Source organism: Chiloscyllium punctatum, chromosome 3, assembly GCF_047496795.1.
Source record: "Chiloscyllium punctatum isolate Juve2018m chromosome 3, sChiPun1.3, whole genome shotgun sequence".
NCBI classification, from domain to species: Eukaryota; Metazoa; Chordata; class Chondrichthyes; order Orectolobiformes; family Hemiscylliidae; genus Chiloscyllium; species Chiloscyllium punctatum.
In genome coordinates, this window is record NC_092741.1 from 139,443,070 (window position 1) to 139,467,369 (window position 24,300).

A 24,300-nucleotide genomic window follows, 5' to 3' on the forward strand; every position below is an offset into this window, starting at 1 on the left:
ATGCCTTCTTGACCACTCTATCCACCTGTGCAGCAACCTTCAGGGTACAATGGATCTGCACTCCCAGATCTCTCTGCCCATCAACATTTCCCAAGGCTCTTCCATTCATTGTATAATTCGCTGTAGAATTAGACTTGTCTAAATGCATCACCTCACATTTGTCTGGATTGAAATCCATCTGCCACTTTTCCACCCAACACTCCAGTCTATCTATATCCTCCTGTATTCTCTGACAGTCCCTTATGCTTTCTGCAACTCCACCAATCTTTGTGTTATACCAATCTTTGTTACCATGAAGGACTCTCCTTCTCAACCTTTTCCCTCGCCTGAGGTCTGGTGGCCCTTGGGTTAAATCACCACCAGTCACTTCTCTCTGAGAGAGCAGCCCCTATGGTTTAGAAAGACTATGGCAACGCAACACCTCCTTCAACAGGGTGGCATGATGGCTCAGTGATTAGTACTGCTGCCTCACCGTGCCAGGGACCGGGGTTTGATTCCAGCCTTGGGTAGCTGTCTGTGTGGAGTTTGTACATTCTCCCCATGTGTGTCCATTTCCACCAGGTGCTTTGGATTCCTCCCACAGTTCAAAGATGTGCATCTTATGTGGATTGGCCATGCTAAATTGCACCCAAGTGTTCAGGGATGTGTAGGCTAAGTGGATTCGTCATGGTAAATGTGGGGTTGCAGGTTTGGTTGGGATGCTGTTTGGAGGGTCATTGCTGACCCACTGGGTCAAATGGCCTGTTTCTGCACTGTAGAGTGTCTGTGGACACTCTGGGATATAGACTCAGGTCCTGGAGACTTATCAACCTTCATTAAATTCTCCCGTACAGCCGCCTTATTGATACTGATTACCTCTTAACCACTCATTCTTCCATGTCACTTGGACCTGTAACAGTTGGTGATTTCTTGTCCCTTTCTTTATGAAAATAAATAAAATAAAAGTAATTATTTAGCTTCTCTGCTATTTCTGTATTCCCCTTTCTAAATTCTGACTCTGCTTTTAATGGATCCGCATTCATCTTAGCCAAGTGTTTCCTTTTTGTATATCTGTAGATGTTTTTACAGTTCATTTTTGTTTATTACATTTATGATGAATGAAAAAATCCATGTTACAGATGTTCCGTTAGGAGGCACAGAAATTTATATAGGCGAAAGTGAGGACTGCGGACGCTGGAGATCAGTCGAGATTAGAGTGGTGCTGGAAAAGCACAGCAGGTCAGGCAGGAGCAGGAAAATCGACGCTTCAGGCATTCCTGATTCCTGATGAAGGGCTCCTGCCCGACACGTCAATTTTCCTGCTCCTCAGATGCTGCCTGACTGCTGTGCTTTTCCAGCACCACTCTAATCTTGACAGGAACTTATACAGATGAGAATAGAAAGTTGTAAAGGGACAGACTAAGGCAATCTATCTTCCCCACTTTTTTTTATAGATGGGGTGGTGTAGCAAACTGACATTGCATTCTTTGATCAACCCTTGACACCTCATATGTATGTTCTGAAGGTTCACAATCTGAATGTCACTGGCTCTATTTTGTTGCCATAGTTTTATATGCATTATTACACAGTGCACTAATTACAGGGTGTGTGTGGAGTGTTTCACAAGATACTTAAATTGCATAGTTTGTTTTTTTTAAAGTAGTTCATTTTATGATTACGCATGTTAGCAAGTCTCTTACTTTAACAAAATTGCACTTTTAAAACAGGATTTTAGCATGTGGTCTGGGCACTTACTTATACTGACTCACTTTTGAGATTGGTTTTTAACAGTGAAGCAATTCAATCTTGACAGTACAATTATTCGTTAATTATCAGTTGGGTTGTGTCTTGCATAGGCTTTCACTTGTAGTTTTAAGAATTATTTAATCATCATGTTGCAAACTTAATGAATAGTTACATCTAAATGCATTGTAGCTTTGAATATTTAGGCTAGGTTTACTGCCCAGTGATTTTGAAAGAGTGGCAAATCTAGAACAATGGGACAGCTTCCATCTGGTTTATGAAAGCTAAATTGTTGAGTACGCCTCTGGCTAGTTGATTCAGTGGTATTGTTCTCATTTTAGGGCTCTTGGGCAAAGCATGCCTAGTAAGGAAAGAAAACCTTTCAATATCTCTATTTATTTCTTCCAATATTTTGTAAGTGATGGATGGGGTGAAGGCTTAGAGGTAGGAGGGCTGGAAATGCTATCAACACTGAGTTGCTGTGTTGCTTAACTGGAGGGGGTTTGCATTACAGGTTTCTGAACATCTGGGGGTTGGAAATAATGAATATGGAAGAAATGCAAGAGATTGGAGAGTGGCAAGTTTGCAACTCCATATAAGAGGGTGTAGGGACAGTCTTATCAACTGTAAACCAGATAAATGATGTTAGGCTGAGTATGGTTTTAGAATCCATAAATGTGGTGGGGGGTGGGGAATACTCAATGGGGTACCTGGAGAGGTTTCAGTTTGTTTGAGAGTCTGGTCAGATTATTAAAAGATGGATTGTGCTTGAATGAATCTTATTTGAATTTATTGAATTATCAGAAAATATAGAAGGAAATGCAATGAAAATCCATACAAAAACTCTTAACAAAATTGTGGCTCATAGTTTAGGAAAATCATTGCCAAGTTGGGTTTCAAAAATATGCTTTAGGAGACAAAACAGTGGTCTTTATTTTCAGAATAAAATTTACGCTTTCCCAAAAATTAATATTAGAATCGTTGTCTTTTTTATTGACGACTATAAATTACTTTGGATATTCAAACAGTAAAATTTTAATATTTGTTGCTTGTACCAAACTTAAAGGTGTGGCAAAAACAGGGGTGGGAGGGCGGGGTGCCACTCGAATTGACTACATCAGGACAGAAGTAGAAATAGTGGAGTGTGCAGACAAGTGGCAGGTGACATTTCATAGATGGATGAGGTGATACATTTTGACAGAAAGCATACTGAGAGGCAAAGTAGACTTAATGGGACCATGATAAAGTGTGCGTAGGGACATAGGAATCTGTAAGTACATGTGCAAGACAAAAGAGTGTGGAACTGCATATACGCTTAGATCTTTGAAATGGCAAGACATTGAGACAGTGAGTAGCAGAGCACATGGGATCTTGGGCTTCATAAATAGAAGCGAAGAGTTCAAAAGAAAGGAAGTACAGCTCCATAAGTCTGTTTCAGCATTTTATAGGAGCGTGGCTGATCTGACATTCCTTAGGACCTCCTTCCTGTGTTTTCCCCGTAATTCTTGATTCCCCTTTTGATCAAGAATCTATGTCAGCCTTTAAATATCTGTTAGGACCCTACTCCACAGTTCTGTGGCAGGGAGGTCCAAGGACAGTCTCTTCTCTGAAAGAAGAAATTTTCTCCTCAGTCTTAAATTGGCACTTCTTTTGTTCTGAAACTATACCCTCTGGTTCCTATGATCTCCTATTCCATGAACGTACATGGAATAGTGTAGGTTAGAAGGGCTTCAGATTGGTATGACAGGTCGGTGCAACATTGAGGGCCAAAGGGCCTGTACTGTGCTGTAATGTTGTATGTTCTATGAAAAAGGTGACTGGGGAGACAAAAAAAAGGCTTGAGCGGTACTTTGGTATCTATTCGTTCATCATTTGGATGCTTTTATATTTGGGTTGAGTTGACAAAAATTACAGCCTACACCTTACCAGGTTGATGCATGATACCTGAGGCCATCAGAAATTACCACTTCTAAACAGGGCTAGTTTGTGCTGAATTTTAATTACTGTACCAGATCTTGGAGACAATATCAATATGGTTATCGTTTAAAAATTCTATCGGCTAATGCAGAAGACTTTAAGCTGCTGGACAAAAGTGATTTAGTCACGTAGGCTTGTCTAATTTCATAACACATTGATGCTTGCAGCCAGAGCTAAATACAAAGATAATTAGAAGGACATAGTGGATGATTTGATTAACTAAATTTTCAAGTTCTTGGGTCACCACAACAGACCGAGGGAAGGTCACAAAACGTGAAACTTACTGCCAATTACGAGTTCGAGCTCATGAGGAATAATTGGGACTCTGGCTTCTTCCTGCAACCAAATCTGCTGCTGATTGGAAGCAAATGCTTCCAGAGTTCTGCTTTATTAAGGAGAGGTTTGGTCTTGGAGCTTTAGCATATTTTGAAAAGGAGGGCTAGTCTTGTAGCCCTGTCATCATTTGTTGTAATAATCTCTTTCAATGGAAAGGAAGTTTTGAACCATTCAGTTGAAGGCCTGTTTGGAACCCAAATTTTACCAAGATGGTGAGAATTCCTTACATTCACCTTGTGTCCCTTGTCCAAACCTTAAATTTGTATCTCCTAGTTCTTTAACCACAATGTGAAAAACTTTCTTTACCTACCTTCTGAAGAAATCTCAAATCTTACACACCAACAGCCCATCTAAGTGGTGCATTTGCTGGGAAAGTTGCATGTACACTGATCAGCATACCAATGAATGGCATCTGTTTCTGGAAACTGCAGGCCAAAACATTTACAAGGAACATTTTTTGAACGCCTATCAAATTTCTTTTCAATCTCCTTTACTGAAGGCGAAGAATCTCAACTCCTTCAAACTAACTTTGTACTGTAGTTTCAATACCTCATCCCAGAAACCAGCAATATATATCCTCTGCATCCTTTTAGAATCAGATTCCATGCAGTGTGGGAACAGGCCCTTCGGCCGAACAAGTTCAAACCAACTCTCCGAAGAGTTACCCACCCAGACCCATTTCCCCTACCCTATTACCCCACATGTACCCTGATTAATGCACCTAATTTACAACCCCTGAACACTACAGGCAATTTAGCATGGCCAATCCACCTAACCTGCACATCTTTGGATTGTGGTAGGAAACTGGAGCACCTGGAGGAAACCCACGCAGACACTGAGACCGAACAAAGTCCACATAGACAGTCATCAGAGGTTAAGATTGAATCCATGTCCCTGGAGCTATGAGGAAGTTGTGCTAACCACTGAGCCACCATGCCATCCCTTAAGACCCCTTACATCTATCACCTTACTTACAATCACCATCACTTGAGTAGTAGTATCAGACAAAGTGAGAGGATAAAGACTGATAAGTCCCCTGGCCCTGATGATTTGATTCATAGGATCCTAAAAGATGTAGATACAGAAATAGCTAGATCAGTTGTAATTGTCTGAAAAATCTTGGATTCTAGAATAGGAAGAGTTTAGAGGGATAAGGGCCAAGCACTGGCAAATGGTACCAGATTAGTTTAGGATATCTGATTAGCATGGACAAGTTGGACAAAAGGGTCTGTTTCATGTTGTACACCTCTATGCATTTAAGTATCAGAGGATTTAAAAAACTGCCAATGTGACATTGCTCTTCAAAGAAAACATGAGGGAGGCAAAAAACGGGTAACTATAGACCAATTAGCCTAATACCTATTGTTGGAAAAGTATTTCCATTAATTATTAAGGAGGTAATAGCAAAAGCATTTGAAAATCACAATTGTATCAAACAGAATCAGCATAACTTCATTTAAGGACAATCGTGCCTGACTAATTTATTAGCGTCAATCAAAGGAGAACCAGTAGATGCGCTGTATGTGGACTCCCAGAAGGTGTTCCACAAGGTAACTCACAAAAAGTTGTTATTAGATAAGCACCCATAGCATTAGGGCAGTATGTTAGCACAAATAGAGAATTGAAAAGTGGGCAGGAAACAGCAAATGGGGATAAAAAGTTCATTTTCAGTTTGGTGATCTGTGACACTCCACCAGGATCAATATTGGGACCACAACTGTTTACAATATATATGGATGACTGAGAGAATGGAAGTGAATGTTCTGTAGCCAAATTTCCAGACAAAAAAGGCAGAAAGGCAAGTTGCAACTGGGACGCAAATAGTTTACAGGGAAATATTGATTGGTTAAGTGAGCAAAACGTTAGCAAATGAAGTATAATGTGAAAAAAAAAGTGAAGTTGTTCATTTTGGAAGGCAGAACAGAATACTATATACATGGGAGAAAAGCTACAATGCAAAGGCACTTGGTGGTACTTGTACATGAAACACAAAAGGTACACGCAGGTACAGCAAGTAATTAGGAAGGCTAATGGAATATTGGCCCCTATTTCAAGCGAATTGGGCTATGAAAAGTAATGTTTTACAACAACTGGACAAGATGTTGGTGAGACCACATCTGGAGCAGTCTTGGTCCCCTCATTTAAGGAAAGATGTTGCATTGGAAGTAGTTCAGATAAGGTTCAGTAGGATAGTCCCTGCTATGGAGGGAATGTCTTATAAGCAAAGGTTAAACAGGTTGGGACTATATTAATTAGAATTCAGAAGAATAAGAGGTGATCTCTTTGAAATGTATAGGGTTCTTAAGGGGATTGACAGGGCAAATGCCGAAAGGATGTTTCCCCCTTCCATGTAGGAAATCTTTTCAGTAGGGATGAGTTCCACTCTTAATGTTCTCAAAACAAAATATTGTGAGCCAGTTAGCACTGTATATAACTGCTCTCAGCTGACAAAGAGACTATTATCTAAAGCTCAAGATTTGTCGTTCAGAACAGCTAACACTACTTGCCCTAAACTCTTGATTTGAGAAGATTGGATTTCTGTCTATTTGAAGTTAATTTGTGAAGTATTCTTGCTATTCTGAAAGATTTATTGTTATGATCGCTGAGAACATCTTTTTGACAAGTGTCTAACGCAAAGAAATGCGCTGTCTCCTGGATAGTAATAGGTGTGCCGAATCACTAAGACAAGAAAACAATTGCCTGTCTGAGTAAGTGTTTTTGTTGCTACTGATCCTTAAACATTCTGAAACAATTCTTTGGATATTTTATAAACCTATGTTTTAAAATAGAAAATAGTATTGATTTTTTTTGTGATAGCATAATTAGTCTTGGGAATTGTATTTGTTGGAATTATATTTGTTAGAACTAGCAATGTAAATAGAATTTTCTTATATGATTGTCAAACACTGTTATGGGGAATTGATGCTTAATATCATTTAGTTGCCTAAACTGGTTAAATATTTTGTGGAGGCTGACCACTAAGAATTTGCGAGCTCATTTCATTTTTCTTTCATGTAACTGAAGGAAATAATTTATTGAATTAAATTTAGATTGCTATAAAATGGATATGTGGTTACATACAAGGCTTTCTTAAAGTGATAACATACCTTCTTATTTTCTGTAGTTTCCAGTAGAAGGTCAAAGCAGAGCGATAATATCTCTTTATGAGCAATTTGGAATTAGTTCAGCACGATATGGTAATTGTCATAGTCTATGGATTTTCTTTGACCCTAGATTAATTGTTTTATTTTATAATGTATGCTTTTTTATGCATGCATGACATGCTGGTGGTTGTTGCATGTCAAAATAGAATGGTGCATGATTTCAATCCTACTTGAATTCACTTTGAAAGAGAGCTACATATATGTAAATTGTTGAGAAGCTTCATTTAGCAGCTATGCTCTTAGTAGAAGCATTCTGCAGCACTTGAGCGCAAGAAGCTATGCTGAGTTAATTGGAGAATGAAGCTTGCATGATTGTTGCCAGCAGCAAAATGAAAAATCATTCATATATATTCAGCTAAGATGGTTCGTGGCTGAAGGTGGTTAATGAACAATGAGCAAAAATAGATGTATTAACTTAAATTTGTGACGTAAAAAAAATCAAATCCAATGCACAGCATGTTTAATTTTGTCAAGTTAGATGTCGGTCTATTTTTTTGTTTTGTTTTAAATGAGTCTTCCAATCATGGAAAGAGGAAATATCACCAGGTATTCAAGGCTTATCTGTCAATACAAGGCCTCTTGTATGTCTGAGCCTCATACATACACATATGGGGAACGATACTTATTGTTTGGGCGGCACAGTGGTTAGCACTGCTGCCTCAGCGCCAGAGACCCGGGTTCAATTCCCCCCTCAGGTGACTGACTGTGTGGAGTTTGCACGTTCTCCCCGTGTCTGCGTGGGTTTCCTCCAGGTGCTCCGGTTTCCTCCCACAGTCCAAAGATGTGCAAGTCAGGTGAATTGGCCATGCTAAATTGCCCGTAGTGTTAGGTAAGGGGTAAATGTAGGGGTATGGGTGCGTTGCGCTTCGGCGGGTCGGTGTGGACTTGTTGGGCCGAAGGGCCTGTTTCCACACTGCAAGTAATCTAATCTAATCTAATCTTGTTGGCATTCGTTTTGTTGTTGATGCATCTTTTTTTAATCGGATTAAGATCATTTGTATTAAAAGTAAAAGCTGTAAGTTGTTTTTTCTTACCCAAGTGTTGAAGCTGTAATTTTCTTTAAATTCATATCATTAATTCATCTTTTAACACCAGCCTTTTTATTTTTTTGTTTCTGTCCACATTCTAAAGTATAATTAGTTATCCCGTATCCCAGTTCCCAGCTACTTTTGCAATTCTTGATTTGATTGAGTTAAAGTACTTTTTGATACTTGTTTATCCGTCTCACCTTCATCTGGTCCATTTCCGACTTTTCCCTTTCCTGACTTCACTGTTTCCATTTCTTAGAATCGGCTGTCCACCACGATCCATTACAAGCCCACCGAATCCCACAGCTAATTCAAATACACCACCTCATACTCTGCTTCCTGCAAGTTCTCTCATTCTACAAGTTATCCACCTTTGCATCTGTAGTTCCATCAGTGTACTTCTGATTTGACTTCTTTCCTTTAACTGAGGAATCCCCTGTACTGTGGTTGTCATGGACCTCAGCTGTGTCTGATCAATCTCTTGTACTTTTTCCCCCTCCATCCCAGAACAAAGATAGCGTTTCCTTTGATCTCACTTTCCACCTTGCTAGTCTCCATTCTTAAAAGATCATACTCTTCTGTTTTCCACTGTCTCCGGGGGATGCCAACATTGAACAAATGGTTGCCTCCCTATGCTGTCAGCGTACCACAGGGATTATTCCCTCAGTGACACCTTTGTCTTCTCCTAATATGATCCACTTTAGCTCTTATGTCATTTGAGTCCATGAGCACAAAAACAATCAGCTGAGTTGTGTTGGTCATGTCAATAGATTCATCAAACTACGGTGAGCAGCATTACAGTCATTCAGATCATAATTGCTGAAAGGATTCTTTGGTCAAATGTTTGATTCTCCTTGCTGCTGTGGAAGTGCCAAATGACATGCTCTGGATTGCATTTTTCTTTTGCTTTTAGTCTTTGAATAAAAAACATCCACAATTATTGCTTTGATTAGTTCACCATCTGTATGTATTTTTTTTGTTTTCTCAGAAGATTACAAACTTGAAATCCAGCTTCAGTGAGGCTTACCCTTTTGTTGTTGTTTAAGGATAAAATGACTGAACTTTCAAAACCGCCTTCTGTTCATCAACTTTCTTTGTCCAAAGCATACTGTTCAGAGAAAACCTCACATAAATTTACTGCACAACATGGTGTGATTCCTTTTTTTTAACTTACCAATATATATTTGTGACATACAATGTAAATGTCTTGCCTTTTACAGTTGTGAACATCAATTTATTTTCCCATTCCATGTGGAAATTGTACGTTTCTGGTTCCTTTTTTTAGATGGCCCAGTTTCAAAGCTCATCATTATTGCTGGAGGCATGGAAGGTCATTTCTGTGGTTGCAATTTGTTTCCAGGCCACTGGTTAGCTTGCATCACTCTGATATCTGATTTGAATGTGGCACCATGCCCCATAACATTTCTTCTTACGTGGAAGCAGCTGAAAAAGAAAAATGCAGGTCGAAAGAGAATGAGTAGAGGAATGGGGCTAGCTGTACTGCTCCGCAAGCACATGATGGGCTAATTTGACTCCTGTGTATCTAGTGCTGTAATATATTGGCATCAGTTACTAGTACACCTCTTCATTTGGAAGCACTAGTTTTTGGAGTGCTGCTCCTTCAGGTGATTGTGATAGCCACCTGATGAAGGAGCAGCGCTCTGAAAGCTAGTGCTTCCAAATAAACCTGTTGGACTATAACCGAGTGCTGTGTGATTTTCAGCTTTGTACATCCCAGTCCAACACCGGCATCTCCAAATTATGACCTCTTCATTTGTTTGCATTGGCACTACAAAGTTAGATTTACCCTGCAATGATAGTCCATGTACACCAAACTGAAACACGATGCACTAAGCTGGCAAAATCTGTTAGGAGTTTGCATTTTTCTTAGCTATGCAGCTTTCAGAAGCAGAAGTGGCATGACAATTCATATACGTGCAAGGGAGGGATTGTTTTTGCCTTCATCATAGATTTTGTTTCCTGGCTGCCATTTCCATTACTCTCCATGGCAGCTGCCTGCATCTGAGTCAGGCCATTCGCAACCTTGACGTTCTGTTTGACCTCAGTGGAGTTCAGAACAATATACCTGCTTCATCACTAAGACTGCTCACTTTATATTTATATAATGGCTGCACTTCTGCTGTTGAACCCTCAATTAGGCCTTAAGCTATTCCAGTGCATTCCTGGCCAGTATTCTACTCTGCATAACTTTTGTGGGGGTCATTCAAAATTCTGTCTATATCTTAGCTGTTTTCAAGCCTTAGTCACCATTCTGCTCAGTGGCCTACTGGTCTAGCAACACCTGAGTTTTAAGATCCTCATTCTTGTTTCCAAATCCAATCATGGAATTGCTCTGTATCAGTGTTCCCACTTAGCTGCTTGGCTGCTCAAAGGTTCCATGCACATCAATCAGTGTGACTTTTGACTCGGGAAGTCACAGCAGTGTGCTGAACTCCAGTTCACACAGCAGCAGAAACATTATATACACTGTAGCTCTTTCAGGTATCCATGTCTCCAAGATCTCTGCATTGTTTCAATTTTGGTATTTTGTGCTTTCCTGATCATCACAACATTGGCAAGCATCCTTTCAAATGTCTTCCCTATACGATCTGGAATTTACCTCTATCTGTCTATGCTTCCCTCCTCTTCAGGATGCTCCTTAAAACCAAATGTTTTGATTGAAGCTTTGGTTCTTTTTCCTGATGACTTGGGTCAATTATTTTTCTGACATATTGCTATTAAATATCTTCAGACCTTGGAGTGCAGGTTCATAGCTCCTTGAAAGTGGAGTTGCAGGTAGATAGGAGAGTGAAGAAGGCGTTTGGCATGCTTCTCTTTATTGGGAGTATCGGGTACAGGAGTTGAGAGGTCATGTTGCGGGTGTACAGGACATTGGTTAGGCCCCTGTTGGAATATTCCGTGCAATTCTGGTCTCCTTCCTATCGGAAAGATGTTGTGAAACTTGAAAGGGTTCAGAAAAGATTTACAAGGATGTTTTCAGAGTTGGAAAATTTGAACTATAGGGAGAGGCTGAACAGGCTGGGGCTGTTTTCCCTGGAGCATCAGACGCTGAGGAGGTGACCTTTTATAGAGGTTTACAAAATCATGAGGGGCACAGATAGGGTAAATAGGCAAAGTCTTTTCCTAGGGGTCGGGGAGTCCAGAACTAGAGGGCATAGATTTAGTGGGAGAGGGGAAAGATATAAAAGAGACCTACAGGGCAACTTTTTCAACTTTTTTACGTGTATGGAATAAGCTGCCAGAGAAAGTGGTGGAGGCTGGTACAATTACAACATTTAAAAGGCATTTGGATGGGTATATGAATAGGAAGGGTATGGAGGGATATGGGCCGGGTGCTGGCAGGTGGGACTAGATTGGGTTGGGATATCTGGTCAGCATGGACGGGTTGGACCGAAGGGTCTGTTTCCATGCTGTACATTTCTATGACTCTATGTATTGCTGTGCTAAAAATCAATACAAGTTGATGATTTTCATTTTTGTACAAATACAAGCCTTTCTTTATCCTGCTGAGTGGCAAAACATTCAGCCAATTATGTCCTACTTTCTGCAACTTTGTAAATTTCTTTTTTCTCTTTGCCTTGAATAACCCTTCTGAAAAACTTATTTTGAATGAAACTTTTTATTGTCCCACAGTGAATTGGTGTCTTTTGCTTGCTCCCAAAGGGTTTTAAGCTTCTGCATTATTCATTCTGTATAAATGCCATAAATAGTTTATTTGGATGGTGAGAAGGAAGGGAACATGGGTGTGTGTGCATTCTTTAATAGCAATCATTCTTGTACTTAAATGCAAAATATTTGATTTGTCCATTAATTTTTCACATTGCTTTGTTAACTATGCCTGGTGGGAGTGTAGCTTTTAATTTTGAGTTGTGCTTTGTAATTGGAAGAATTGAGAAGCAAAACTTGGAAAAATTTAAATAATGAGTACTCTCGGCTATATTGAGGCAATTTTCCTAATCCACACTTCTGGCATTATTCTTTTGAATGTTTAAAGTTGGTCTTGATAGTTAGATAGGAAAATATTTGCAATTAAATTATAAATCATTCATAAAATTTAAATTTCTGAAACCTAATTTATTAGTTCTCTCCTTGGGCTGGTGGGGGAGGGGAGTGGTGCTCGGGGGCTAGGCCATGGGAGCATTCAAGCCCTAAAATTATTGAACTCTATATTGTGTCCGCAGGGCTGCAAGGTCCCCAAGCGGAAACTGAGATGGTGTTCTTCCAGATAGTGCTGAGCTCTGCTGGAACACTGCAGCAAGCCTCATACAGAGATGTTGGCCAGCGAACAGGGTGGTGTTGAAGTGGAAGCACACAGGGCCTTTTTGTTTCAGGGCAGAACGGGGATGTTCTATGAAGTGGTCATCCACTTTATCCTTAATTTCTCCAATGTAGAGGAGACCACATTATGAGCAGCAAATGCAGTAAATTAGGTTGTGTGAAATGTAGGAAAAGGGCTGCTTCATGTGGAAGATATGTTTGGGCCCTCCGATATTGAGGAGTGGGGCTGTGGTGGTGGGGAGGGGGGCACTAATATTCACTGAAAATCCACCTAATCCCACAGCTACCTGGACTATAGATCGCATCCTGCTCCCTGTAAAGTCCCCGACCACACCCCAGGCTTTGTTATCTCACAGTCTGCCATTTCACGCGACCTATTGTTAGCCACTAACAGTCTCCATTAACAACTATTCACCCTCCAAATCAAATCATCATTCACTCATTTGTTTCTCCAATAGTTCTTCTCTCTCTTTGGGCTTTATCCCTACCTACCATTTACTCCTTACACCCTCCTCCCACTATCTCCTGCATATAAACTGATATTTCCTAGCTACTATCAGTTGGGAGGAAAGGTCACCAGACCCGAAATGTTAACTCTGATTTCTGTTCATAGATGCTGCCAGACCTGCTGAGCTTTTCCAGTAACTTCTGTTTTTGTACCTAGATTTGGAAGTGTGATGGGGAGAGAGCAACGTCTTTTCCCTGGATTGGGGGAGTCCAGAACTAGTGGGTATAGGTTTAGGGTGAAAGGGGAAAAATTTAAGGGACCTAAGGGGCAACCTTTCATGCAGAGGGTGGTATGTCTATGGAAATATTGGAGGCTGGTATATTTACAGCATTTCAAAGGCATCTGGATAGGTATGTGAATAGGAAGGGTTTAGAGGGATATGGGCCATGTACTGGCAAATGGGACTAGATTATTTTAAGATATCTGGTCCGCAGGGACAAGTTGGACCGAAGGGTCTGTTTTAGTGCTGTACGTCTCTATGAATCTATAAATGACGCAGAGTCACACTCTTGATTCCAAACAGTGTCTTGGGCATTCCTGAAAATCTTTGATCTAAGGTAGTCACAAGGTCAAGAGTGCTATGTTGTTCCAAAGGAAATTGCTTATTACTGCTTAGTAGAAAGTGACATTTTGGTTTGTATTAATTTCCTCTATCATTAGTGGGGTTTTTTCCCTGAAGTGGTCTGACAAAACTTCTTTTTTGGCTTATCAAGCACAGTGCTCAAATCTCTGCCAGTTACGGACTTAGGAACAGAATATGAAGTCGCTGCATTTATGTTGCATCTGTTCAGAAATGACATTCCATTTCCCTAATTGTGCAGCACCAGGACCCAAAATCTTAACATGTGGCACATCGCTGAAATATTCAGATTTTGGTTGAAGCTTTTCATCTTGCGTTCAGGCTGACAAACGCAAGAATGTCAAATTTCAATTGATTATCCTAAAAGGAAAGAGCATAGTGATTGGTTGGCAAATTGTTTCTAGTTGGCCAAGGCATTGCAATTGAGAAAGTAATGTCTGCACAGATAGACACCTGAAAGTGCTCAAGGATGCCCTTATAAGAACAGGATGCGACACTCAATTCATTGACCACCAGTTCTGATGTGCCACAGCGAGAAACCATAATGACCTCAGGAGACAGATGCTGGCTGCAACCGATTAGGGTACCCCTCATTGTCCAGTACTTCCTGGGAGCCGAAAAACTATCCCATGTTGCAGGCTGCGAAGAACATCTTATCGATGAGGATGCGCACCTCCCTAAGGACTTCCCCATGCCTCCACTTCCCTCCTTTTAAACAACCACCAAACCTTAAACAGATCATTGTTCGCAGCAAACTGCCCAGCCTTCAGGACAACATGGACCACAACATCGTGCAACCCTGTCACGGCAGCCACTGCAATATGTGTCAGAGTGTTGACACGCATACCACCATTACATGTGGGGTCACCAACCATGATGTATGCAGCAGGTATTCTTGTGACTTGGCCAATGTTGTCTATCTCATACACTGCAGGCAAGGTTGCCCTGAGGCATGGTACATTGGCGAGACCAAGCAGATGCTACAACAATGGATGAATGGACACCGCACAACAATCGCCAGTCAGGAGTGTTCCCTCCTAGTCAGGGAACACTGCAGTGGTCTGGGACATTCAGTCTCAGACCTTCGGGTGATCTTTCTCCAAGGTGGACTTTGGGACAAGCAACAACGCAAAGTGACCAAGCAAAGGCTGATAGCCAAGTTTGGTACCCATGGGTATGGCCTTGGGTTCATGTCTCACACTCTCTCTCTCTCTCTCTCTCTCTCTCTCTCTCTCTCTCTCTCTCTCTCTCTCTCTCTCTCTCTCTCTCTCTCTCTCTCTCTCTCTCTCTCTCTCTCTCTCTCTCTCTCTCGTGCATGCGCGCATACACACTTACATACTCTGTTACTCATGCAGACCCCACACAAGCACTCTCTCATAAGCACACATGCAGTCCCTGCACTCTCATCCACACATGCACCCTCTTACAGGCTTATACCCATCACATTCTCACACATACTTGACCAAGCTTACATACATTCATATGCACGTGCACACTCACTCACTCACATTGTCTCTCCTGCACACGCGCACAGGACTTTATGGGGTGAATTTATTTTTGCAGAATTACATTTTACTTTGCTCAAAAACTGTATAGATCCATGTAAGATTCTGTAAGTCCTACTTTATAACCAGTCTCACTCAACATTGGGACACAGACAGACTTTAACCTCCACCTTTTAAGGCATTCTGGGCTGAGATGGCACCTATTGTTAGGAAAGCGAAAGCTATTTTGAGAATGTAACTTAAAATGAGTTCTGGGGTTTACATATTGAAGAACTGAAACTAACCTATGCCATTCTAAAAGATGAAAGACTTAATCTGAATGTATTTAATATATCATTACAGCTCGATGACACCGTAACACTTTTTTGCGATAAATTGTATGTCTTATGGTCTTGTTCTCCACAACCACCTGATGAAAGAGCAGTGCTCCGAAAGCTAATGCTTCCAAAAAAACCTTTTGGACTATAACCTGGTGGTGTGTGATTTTTAACTTTGTCCACCCCAGTCCAACACCGGCACCTCCAAATCAGGAAGGTAATAGGCAACTTTACATTCTGAGCTTTCTGATAATTCCAAGCTAAAAGATTTGAAAGTTTTCCTTTTGTTTACAGAGAATGGATTCCTGTGTATGAATGTATGTTGCTTCAAACATGGACAAGTGAGCTACATTTTGAGCTTGACTGAGACTGTAGTTTAGGCAGCCTATGGTTGCAAAATCAAAAGCAATGTTTATTGTGAAATTTGATTGCTCAGTTGGGCGTCACTGGCTGAACAAGTCTGAATGCACAAATAGCTGTACTGAAAACCAATTTAAGATTCTGTAGCTCAAAACATGGGTTTGTTTACACTACAAGAGACCTAAGCCATCTTCTAGAATCTGTCGTCTGCAAACGGAAGGAAGATGTTCGAGCCTTATGCCTCTTTTTCCCTGTTGCTTTCTCCAGGGCAATATTTTGACCGACCAACCAACATTCCTCTTCTCTCCTGCACTGTTCAAAAAAAATGACTGTGTGGTAGTGTGAAATTTGGTGTTGTTGGCTCTGATGAATGCAAGATGATCAGCTTTAGCTACATTTCACTCTCATCAGCACCATCAGTAGTTTAGCCTTTTGTGGGGAATAAAAGTCCACAATTGATTCCCTTCATATAGGAGTGATTATTTGATGCAAGGATGTTTGTTTTAAAACTGAAGTACGAGAAGGTCATGCGCAGTCATTTGCTAAAGAGTATGATTGTCCTCCTAGGAAACTCTGTACCACTGGTCATGGGTTCTATGTGCTTTTGTGTCGCTGATGAGCCCAATCTTCGAGCTGCATCGCTGATCATACGTTCAAATGTTTCCAGGAAGTGGAATTGGTCCTTGTCCCTTAAATCCTTTTTCAAGCTCCTTTTCTGTATTTCCTCTTTTTGGTGGGTGTTGTCAAAGAATTGTCCCTTTTGTAAAGGTAATTGCTCTAAGTTGGTTTCTTCTGAATGACCGATGTTGCATACCTTGAGGGAAGTCTTTAGGGAGTCTTTGAAATCCTTCTATTATCTTTCTCTCATTCAAGTGCCTTCCTTGAGCTGGGCAAAACTGATTAACTTTGGCAGTTGGAGCTCCCATCCTCTACACATGACAATAGGAAAAATCTTGGGGCTGATGATACACTTCCCTGCTTGACCTCAAATGATTCTGTCATATTGTTGGTGAGGATCATTGCCAGCATCTTATCATGGAGGAGATTGAGGATGTTGATGAATTTCACTGGACAGCCAGCCTTTGACATGTTTCAAAGTTTGTGAGAAGACTTGTAGCTCGGGTGCTCGTTGTTGTGGTTCTGTTCGCCGAGCTGGGAATTTGTGTTTAAGACGTTTTGTCTCCTGTCGAGGTGACATCCTCAGTGCTTGGGAGCCTCCTGTGAAGCGCTTCTGTGATCTTTCCTCTGGCATTTTATAGTGGTTTGAATCTGCCGCTTCTGGTTGTCAGTTCCAGCTGTCCGTTGCAGTGGTCAGTATATTGGGTCCAGGTCGTTGTGCTTATTGATTGAGGCATGGCACTCATCCACAGATTCAATCAATAAGCACATCGACCTGGACCCAATATACTGGCCACTGCAGCGGATAGCTGGAACTGACAACCGGAAGCGGCAGATTCAAACCACTATAAATGCCGGAGGAAAGATCACAGAAATGCTTCACAGGAGGCTCCCAAGCACTGAGGATGTCACCTCGACAGGGGATGAAACATCTGCAACACAAATTTGACATGTTCTTCTATTGCACTTTCCAATTAACTGAGTCAAAAGCTTTGGTCAGTTTGAAGACTGTGTAGAGTGGTTGGTGTTCCTGGCATTTTCCTTGAAAGCCCAGTAGAAAGATTCCTCACAGCAGCCCAATTTGTCTCCTTTCTTGAAAATGGTGGAAAATGGCGAGCAGGGATTTCTTCTTTGTCCCAGATTTTCAGGAGCAGTTGATGGAGATGACGACCAAACCGTGCTTCTCCAAGTTTGAAAATCTCTGCTGGAATCCCTTCAACTCCTGTGGCTTTTCAGTTGTCTTTGTGTCTAATGGCAGCTTCAACATCTGGCACACAAGGTCAAAGTGCAAGATCATCTTTGGGAAGTTGGGGATTTCCTCAAACCTGTCATCATTGGTGATTGTGTCCCCATTTAGGAGTTCTTTTGAAGTGTTCTATCCATTGGAAACTGATGTTTTCTATGTAGCTTAAAATGGTTCCATCCTGACTCCACATCAGTTGGAGGCCAAGATGTTGGGTCCATGTATTGCCTTGCTGGCACTGAAGAAAACCCAGATGCCGTGCTTATCAGCAAGGAGTTGCAACTGTTAAGTTTTCTCAGTCTTGCATTGCTACTTATTTGAAAAAATCACTTGAAATTAGGTACTGTGTTAATGACTCAAATCTGTTTGAATTTTAGTATGCAGCTTTGGTCCTGGTGCTGATCACCACCAAAATTTAAACATTTTCAAATCTGCAGCAACCATCTACCATTCAGCATTTGGGTGTTGATTGAATGCCACCCAGATGTTTCATTTCAAGACCTCATCTGGGAGCCCCTGAACCTCTTGAGTATGTACAGGAGTTATTGAAAATCACCACTGTAGAGATTTCCCTCCAGTGGAGAGAAAGCAGAGTTGACGTTTCCGTTTCAGTGACCCGGGTTCTAAAGTTGGGTCCGGTGTTCTGAAGAAGGGTCACTGGACCTGAAATATTCATTCTGATTTCTCTCCACAAATGCTAACAAACCAGCTGAGCTTTTCCAGCAATATCTGAAATGTATGACTATCTGCTTACTGAGGAGGTTTTCAAATTGATCATCTTTTGTTGACACCAGTAGGGTTAATAAGGCAGATTTGAGAAATTTCTACATGTTTTAAAAAAAAATTAAATCCCTGAAATGTTGACTACTGTATACCAATGAAACCAGCAAGTAGATCTGATTTGGAGATTTGAACTGGGGTGTACAAAGTTAAAAATCACACAACACCAGGTTATAGTCCAACAGGTTTAATTGGCTGCTTCCAGTTAAACCTGTTGGACTATAACCTGGTGTTGTGTGATTTTTAACTGAGCAACAAGATCAGTTTTGTTCGTCTTTCTCATGAACAAAAACTCCTCTTTATTTCCAGCTTTTAAAATAAAATGTCACCACATTCCCAATTCTGTATTCTAACATTTTTTTCCCCTGTAAAGAAGAGCAAAACTGGGCAGCACAATTGTGCTGGGGTATGGGAAATTTGTAAATATTCAAAACGTAATTTAATTTTAACTTGAACTACAATGTGCAGTGAGAATTGTGCCTGGTTCTTGATTGCACCTAAGACCGTTTGATTCAGTTTTTAGTTTTCATGGTTTTCGTATGAAGAGAGCTTTAAAGAAGCAGGATGGCTATGTTCTGCAATTTTTTTGGGCCCTGAATATATGTGAATTTCGTTTTTTACATTTTTTTAAAATGTTCTTGCATATGCCAATGCCATTTGCAGGAATATGGATATGTTACTTTTCAGCAAGATCGATGTAAATACTGATATAATTGTCACTGTTTTTAATATAAGCATGATCCATGAAATTCTGGTCAAATGTATATTTTATATGACTTTAATAGATCGAGAGTTGTTTTGGATTGTTTTTGTCTCTATCATGCACTGATATTAATGGGTGTCAAGTGTTTCTTTGTTAATTAGTTCATCTACATCTGTCTTAGGAATGGCAAGAAAAGAAGAGCATCTGACACCGGTTCAAAAATCCTTAGCTGTTCGGTAAGTGGTTGCAGTACTAGTTTTTCCAGTTTTGAGCAACTATTGTTAACGTTGGTTATGAAATATGCATGATTCCTTTGCCAGAATAGTTACTGTTTCTTACAACATATAGGAAACCTATGCATATCTTGCTGTAAGTGATGTTTCACACTTAATGCCCAACAAGAGAAATTATGCATTGATTCTAATTCATAGGTGTGCAATAAGATATGGAGAAAGTGATGCAGATGCTGGAGATCAGAGTCGAGACTGTGGTGCTGGAAAAACGCAGCAGGTCAGGCAGCATCCGAGGAGCAGGAGAATTGATGTTTTGGGCAAGAGCCCTTCATCAGGAATGAAGGAAGGGAGCCAAGGGGAAGAAGGCATAAATGAGGGGTGTGGGACTGGGAGAAGGTAGATGAGAGTGTGATAGGTAGACTGAGGTGGGGGTAATGGTGATAGGTCAGGGAGGAGGGTGGGGTAGATATGTGGGATGGAAGATTGACAGGTCACGAGGGTGGTGCCGATTTGGAAGGTTGGAACTAGGATAAGGTAGGAGGAGGAGAAATGAGGAAACTGTTGAAATCCACATTGATACTATGTGATTGGAGGGTCCCAAGTGAAAGGTGAGGCATTCTTTCTCCAGGGATCAGGTGGTTAGTGTGTAGTGATGGAGGAGGCCCAGGACCTGCATGTCGTTGGTGGAGTGGGAGGGGGAGTTGTTGGTGGGGTTTGTTGGTGCAGGTGTCCCGGGGATGTTCTCTGAATTATCTTGCAAGTAGGAGACCACATTGGGAGCAATGGATACAGTAAATAATGTGTTGGGGTGCAGGTAAAACTCTGATGGATGTGGAAGGCTCCTCTGGGGCCTTGGACGGAGGTGTGGGTGCAGGTTTTGCAATTCCTGCACTGGCAGAGGAAGATGCTGGGAGGGTGGGTTGTTGGGGAGCGTGGACACAACGAGAACCACAGAGGGAATGGTCTTTAAGGAAAGTGGATAGGGGAAGGGAGGGAAATTATATCTCTGTTGGTGGGGTCATTTGTAGGTGACGGAAATGGTGAAGGATGATGCAGTGTATATGGAGGTTGGTGGGGTGGAAGGTGAGGACTGGAGTTTTCTGTCCTTGTGGTTGGAGGGATAGGGTTCGAGGGCGGAGGTGCAGGAAGTGGATGAGATGCACTGGAAGGCATTGTCGACCACGTGGGAGGGGAAATCGCGGTCTTTGGAAAAAAGAAGCCATCTGATGTGTTCTGTGGAATTGTTCCTCTTGGGAGCAGATGTGGTGGAGGATTTGGGAAGAAGGGAATGGCTTTTTTACAAGAGGCAGGGTGGGAGGAAGTGTAGTCCAAGTAGCTATGGGAGTCAGTGTGATTGTAGAAGATGTCAATCTGTCACCATTGATAGAGATGGGAGAGGTCCAGGAACGGGAGGGAGGTGTCTGAGATGGTCCAAGTGAACTTAAGGTCTGGGTGGAATATGTATGCCACTGGTATCCGATTTGAACAGTCACATAAGAGTGTTTAAAATACGTTAAAATGATTTCACTGTCCTAGCACTGCAGTTGCTTAAGTTAATAACTTTCTTCAAATACTGAAGAAAAGCTGAGTTGTCTGCATATATTTTCATGTGTGCATGATTCTGCTTTACTGAATCATAAAAATATATTACGAATAAGCTCACAGTTTAGACCAACGTACAGATAGTGGTGCAGAATTTTTATCTTGCTTTTAGTTTTTGTTTTCTTCTTTCTCTCCTCCCATTTATACAGCCAGCCAGGTTTTGGCATTTCTTGTTTTTTTTTGTCTGTTCACTGGAATTGTACTTGAACTGTCTTCAGAAGTTTCTGAACATCAGGTGTCCTAGGCCCAACCATCTTCAGCTGCTTCATCATTGACTTTCTCTCCATCATAAGGTCAGAAATGGGAATGTTTGCTGATTGTGCAACACCATTCATGACTCTTCAGATACTGAAGCGGTCCATATTAGATGCATTAAGACCTGGACAATGTCCAAGCTTGGGCTGACAAGTGACCAGTAACATTCGTGCCACTGACCTTTTGACATTCAATGATGTTACCATCACAAACAATATCTTAGGGGTTACCACTGACCAGAAACTCAACTGGACTAGCCATATAAAATATACTGTCTACAAGAGCAAGCCAGAGGTTTGGAATACTGCACTCACCACTGAATCCCCAAAGCCTGTCCACTATCTACAAGGCACAAATCGGGAGTGTGATGGAATACTCCCCCAATTGCTTGGTGAGTACAGCTCCCAACACCATTCAGGACAAGGCAGCATTTTTGTTTTTGGTGCCACACCTCAAAATATCCACTCACTCCACCATTGACACTCAACACACACTGCTGCTACAGTCTACAAGATACAATGCAGAAATACATCAAAGATTCTTAGATGGAGCCTTCTAAACTCATGACCATTTCCAGCTGGAAGGACAAGAGCAACAGACCCTTTAGACCACTATGAGACCACCAACACCACTATTTACAAGTTCCCCTCCAAGCCACTCAATGAATTTGGAAATATATTGTCCTTCCTTTACAATTGTTGGGTCAAAGTCCTAGAATTCCCTCCCTAACAGCATTGTACGTCTACTTGTAGCACATGGACTGCAATAGTTCAAGAAGGCAGCTCACCACCAACTTCTCAAGGGCTACTAGAGATGAGCTATGAATGCTGGCCAGTCAGCGATACTCTCTTTCCCACGAGTGAATTGTTATTAAAAAAAAGGACAAAGTGACAGACTCAAGTGCTAACATGAGCTTGCATGCTAACAATTTACACCATTTGGAGACTTCCAGAACTGAGTTGGGCTGATCATGTAGTGAAGAACACTTGTGCTCAATTGTCAAAGTAAATCTTCCATAGTGTGTTGTCACAGGAGTGAAAGGAACTGTTGCAAGCAATCACCATACCTAAGGCAGAGAGAAAATGCAAGAAGAAACCCAGGATCAGCAACTCATCCAGAATTGTTTGTGATATCCTGTCCTACTTATGGCAGAGCTTTCTGATGCAGATTGGCCTAGTCTACATATACACCAAAGCCTCCTCAACATTTTTGATCATAAAGATGATCATTGCCTCAAAGAACAAATTAGGAAGCTCTTTATTTGAACCTGAATGCTGTCTGAATTCAACCTGTTTAAAAAACACTTATACGTTGATAACCTTTTACTGCTGGAAAACGATAAGTGTTGCAACAGATACTTTATATTGACTTGATTATAAATTTCATTTGCAATTTCCTGTCTTTTGAGGATGAATCATTACCATAAACTAGTGTGTACTCTTGTGCAATTCTGTTCACAAAGTGCTTCATTTTCTTAGGTCAGAGTTTTGTGATTACAGCTACATTGTGAGCAAATCGTACATATCATCCAAGGACCAATCATAATTAAAATGGAAAAATAGTTTTTGACTGGTTTTCAGAGCTCCAGGTTAGCAAAGCTATTCTCATATTTCTTCCACCACCAACAACTTGTTCTTGGGATGTGGATGAAGCTAGGAACCCCAGATTTATTATTTTACATCCCTACGTGCCCTGAGATTCTGTTGTGCTGATGTAGTCAAGAACATGGCCTAGACGTCTAACATACCAGAAAATTTGTCCCAACAGTACAGCTCCAGTTTTTGTCAATATTGATGCCAGAGATATCAATTTTTCCTATACCAATCTTTTGAACCATACATTCAACTGTAATCTTATTTATCCTGTTATTGTTCACTTGTACCTCGGGTAGTAATCGAGATTTCTTTTTGTCTTTTTTAAATTTTAGCTGAACTGCTCATCCCTAAGCAAATCTTTTCTCCCAGTCAATGATATGCATCATTGACAAGACTACTGAATCTCCCTCCCCTTCCAATGGAAGCCCTGAATCAGCACCTGTTTAGAATTTGAGAATGTTGGGAAAATTAGGAATTCAATATTAGCCTGTGCTACACTATTGGTAGCTGTTTCTTTGTAACTGAATTCGTGTCAAGGTAAAGAATCATGAATGTTTGATGAAAAAGAGCAGCAGCTGTCTGTGTGTCTCAGCTCCTATTTCTAGTTCTGCTGTTTTTTTTTCCCTGGTTGAATTTCAGTAGCTTGCATATTTAAAAAGCTCTTTTTAATGTTACCATTTCTTTCATTGGTGATAAACATATTATTTGAGTTAAAGCTGACAGCTCTCCGACAATCCAGAATTACAGTTTTCAAAGTTGATAGGACTAGTAGTCAGTGGTGGTGCTAACCCGAACAGGAAATATCCCGATAAGGGGAATAGTTTGTTTTTTTTTATTAGGTGATCTTAATCTAAAGAATAAGAAAGGGAATGGGTTGATTGAAGTTGTGGCTGAGTTTTGTGAAGTTGGCTTTATGAGAAATGAGTACCTAAAAGGCCCTGGAAAAGGATGTCTTAGTCCACATCATTTATTAGTAGTCCTGCTATCCATGCAGGGAGTCAGTAAAAGTGTATTGGATTTTTTTCCTGCAAGATGCAATACCTAGCTTTGAAAGTAGCTCTGAAATCCCATAGGTTTTCATGATAGCTACAAAAAAAGTTGAGTGAAGAGAGGTTAATGCCGTTCAAATGTTTGAGATTAAACACATCAATTTTGAACATCTTTAATACGGATGGAATACATTTGTTTGGTGTGATATTCCTGGAAATATAACAATCTGTACTTGGTAGATTTGATGTAGGATCACCGTGTCGGGCTTTCATGGAATTGGTGAATTCTGTTATTTGAAAACATTTAAAATTACAAGATTACCACCCTGATTCCCAGCACTGCAAAATTTTTATGGATTAGTGAGCCCACATCCTGATCTTGGATCTGTTTGCCTCCATTTTGGGGTAGATATCTCCAAAATTCCTCCCTGTAAGTTTTGTTGAACCAGGCCAACTATTTGAAGGCTTTGTGCATCACCCTTCAGC

General features: G+C 40.9%; 1 protein-coding gene across 6 annotated transcripts in view; it reads left to right on the plus strand.

The window, feature by feature from the left end:
- LOC140465662 (lysophospholipid acyltransferase 2-like) overlaps nt 1-24,300 on the plus strand; it is a 129,889-nt gene that overhangs the window by 79,085 nt on the left and 26,504 nt on the right. For 4 of the 6 annotated variants that reach the window (XM_072561257.1, XM_072561271.1, XM_072561278.1 and 1 more), the window contains one exon: nt 19,322-19,376. In XM_072561257.1, coding sequence (XP_072417358.1) covers nt 19,322-19,376 — 55 coding nt within the window. Of the gene's footprint in view, nt 1-7,159; nt 7,233-15,479; nt 15,654-19,321; nt 19,377-24,300 lie in introns of those variants that run through there. The other 2 variants (XM_072561287.1, XM_072561297.1) reach the window with 2 other exon arrangements.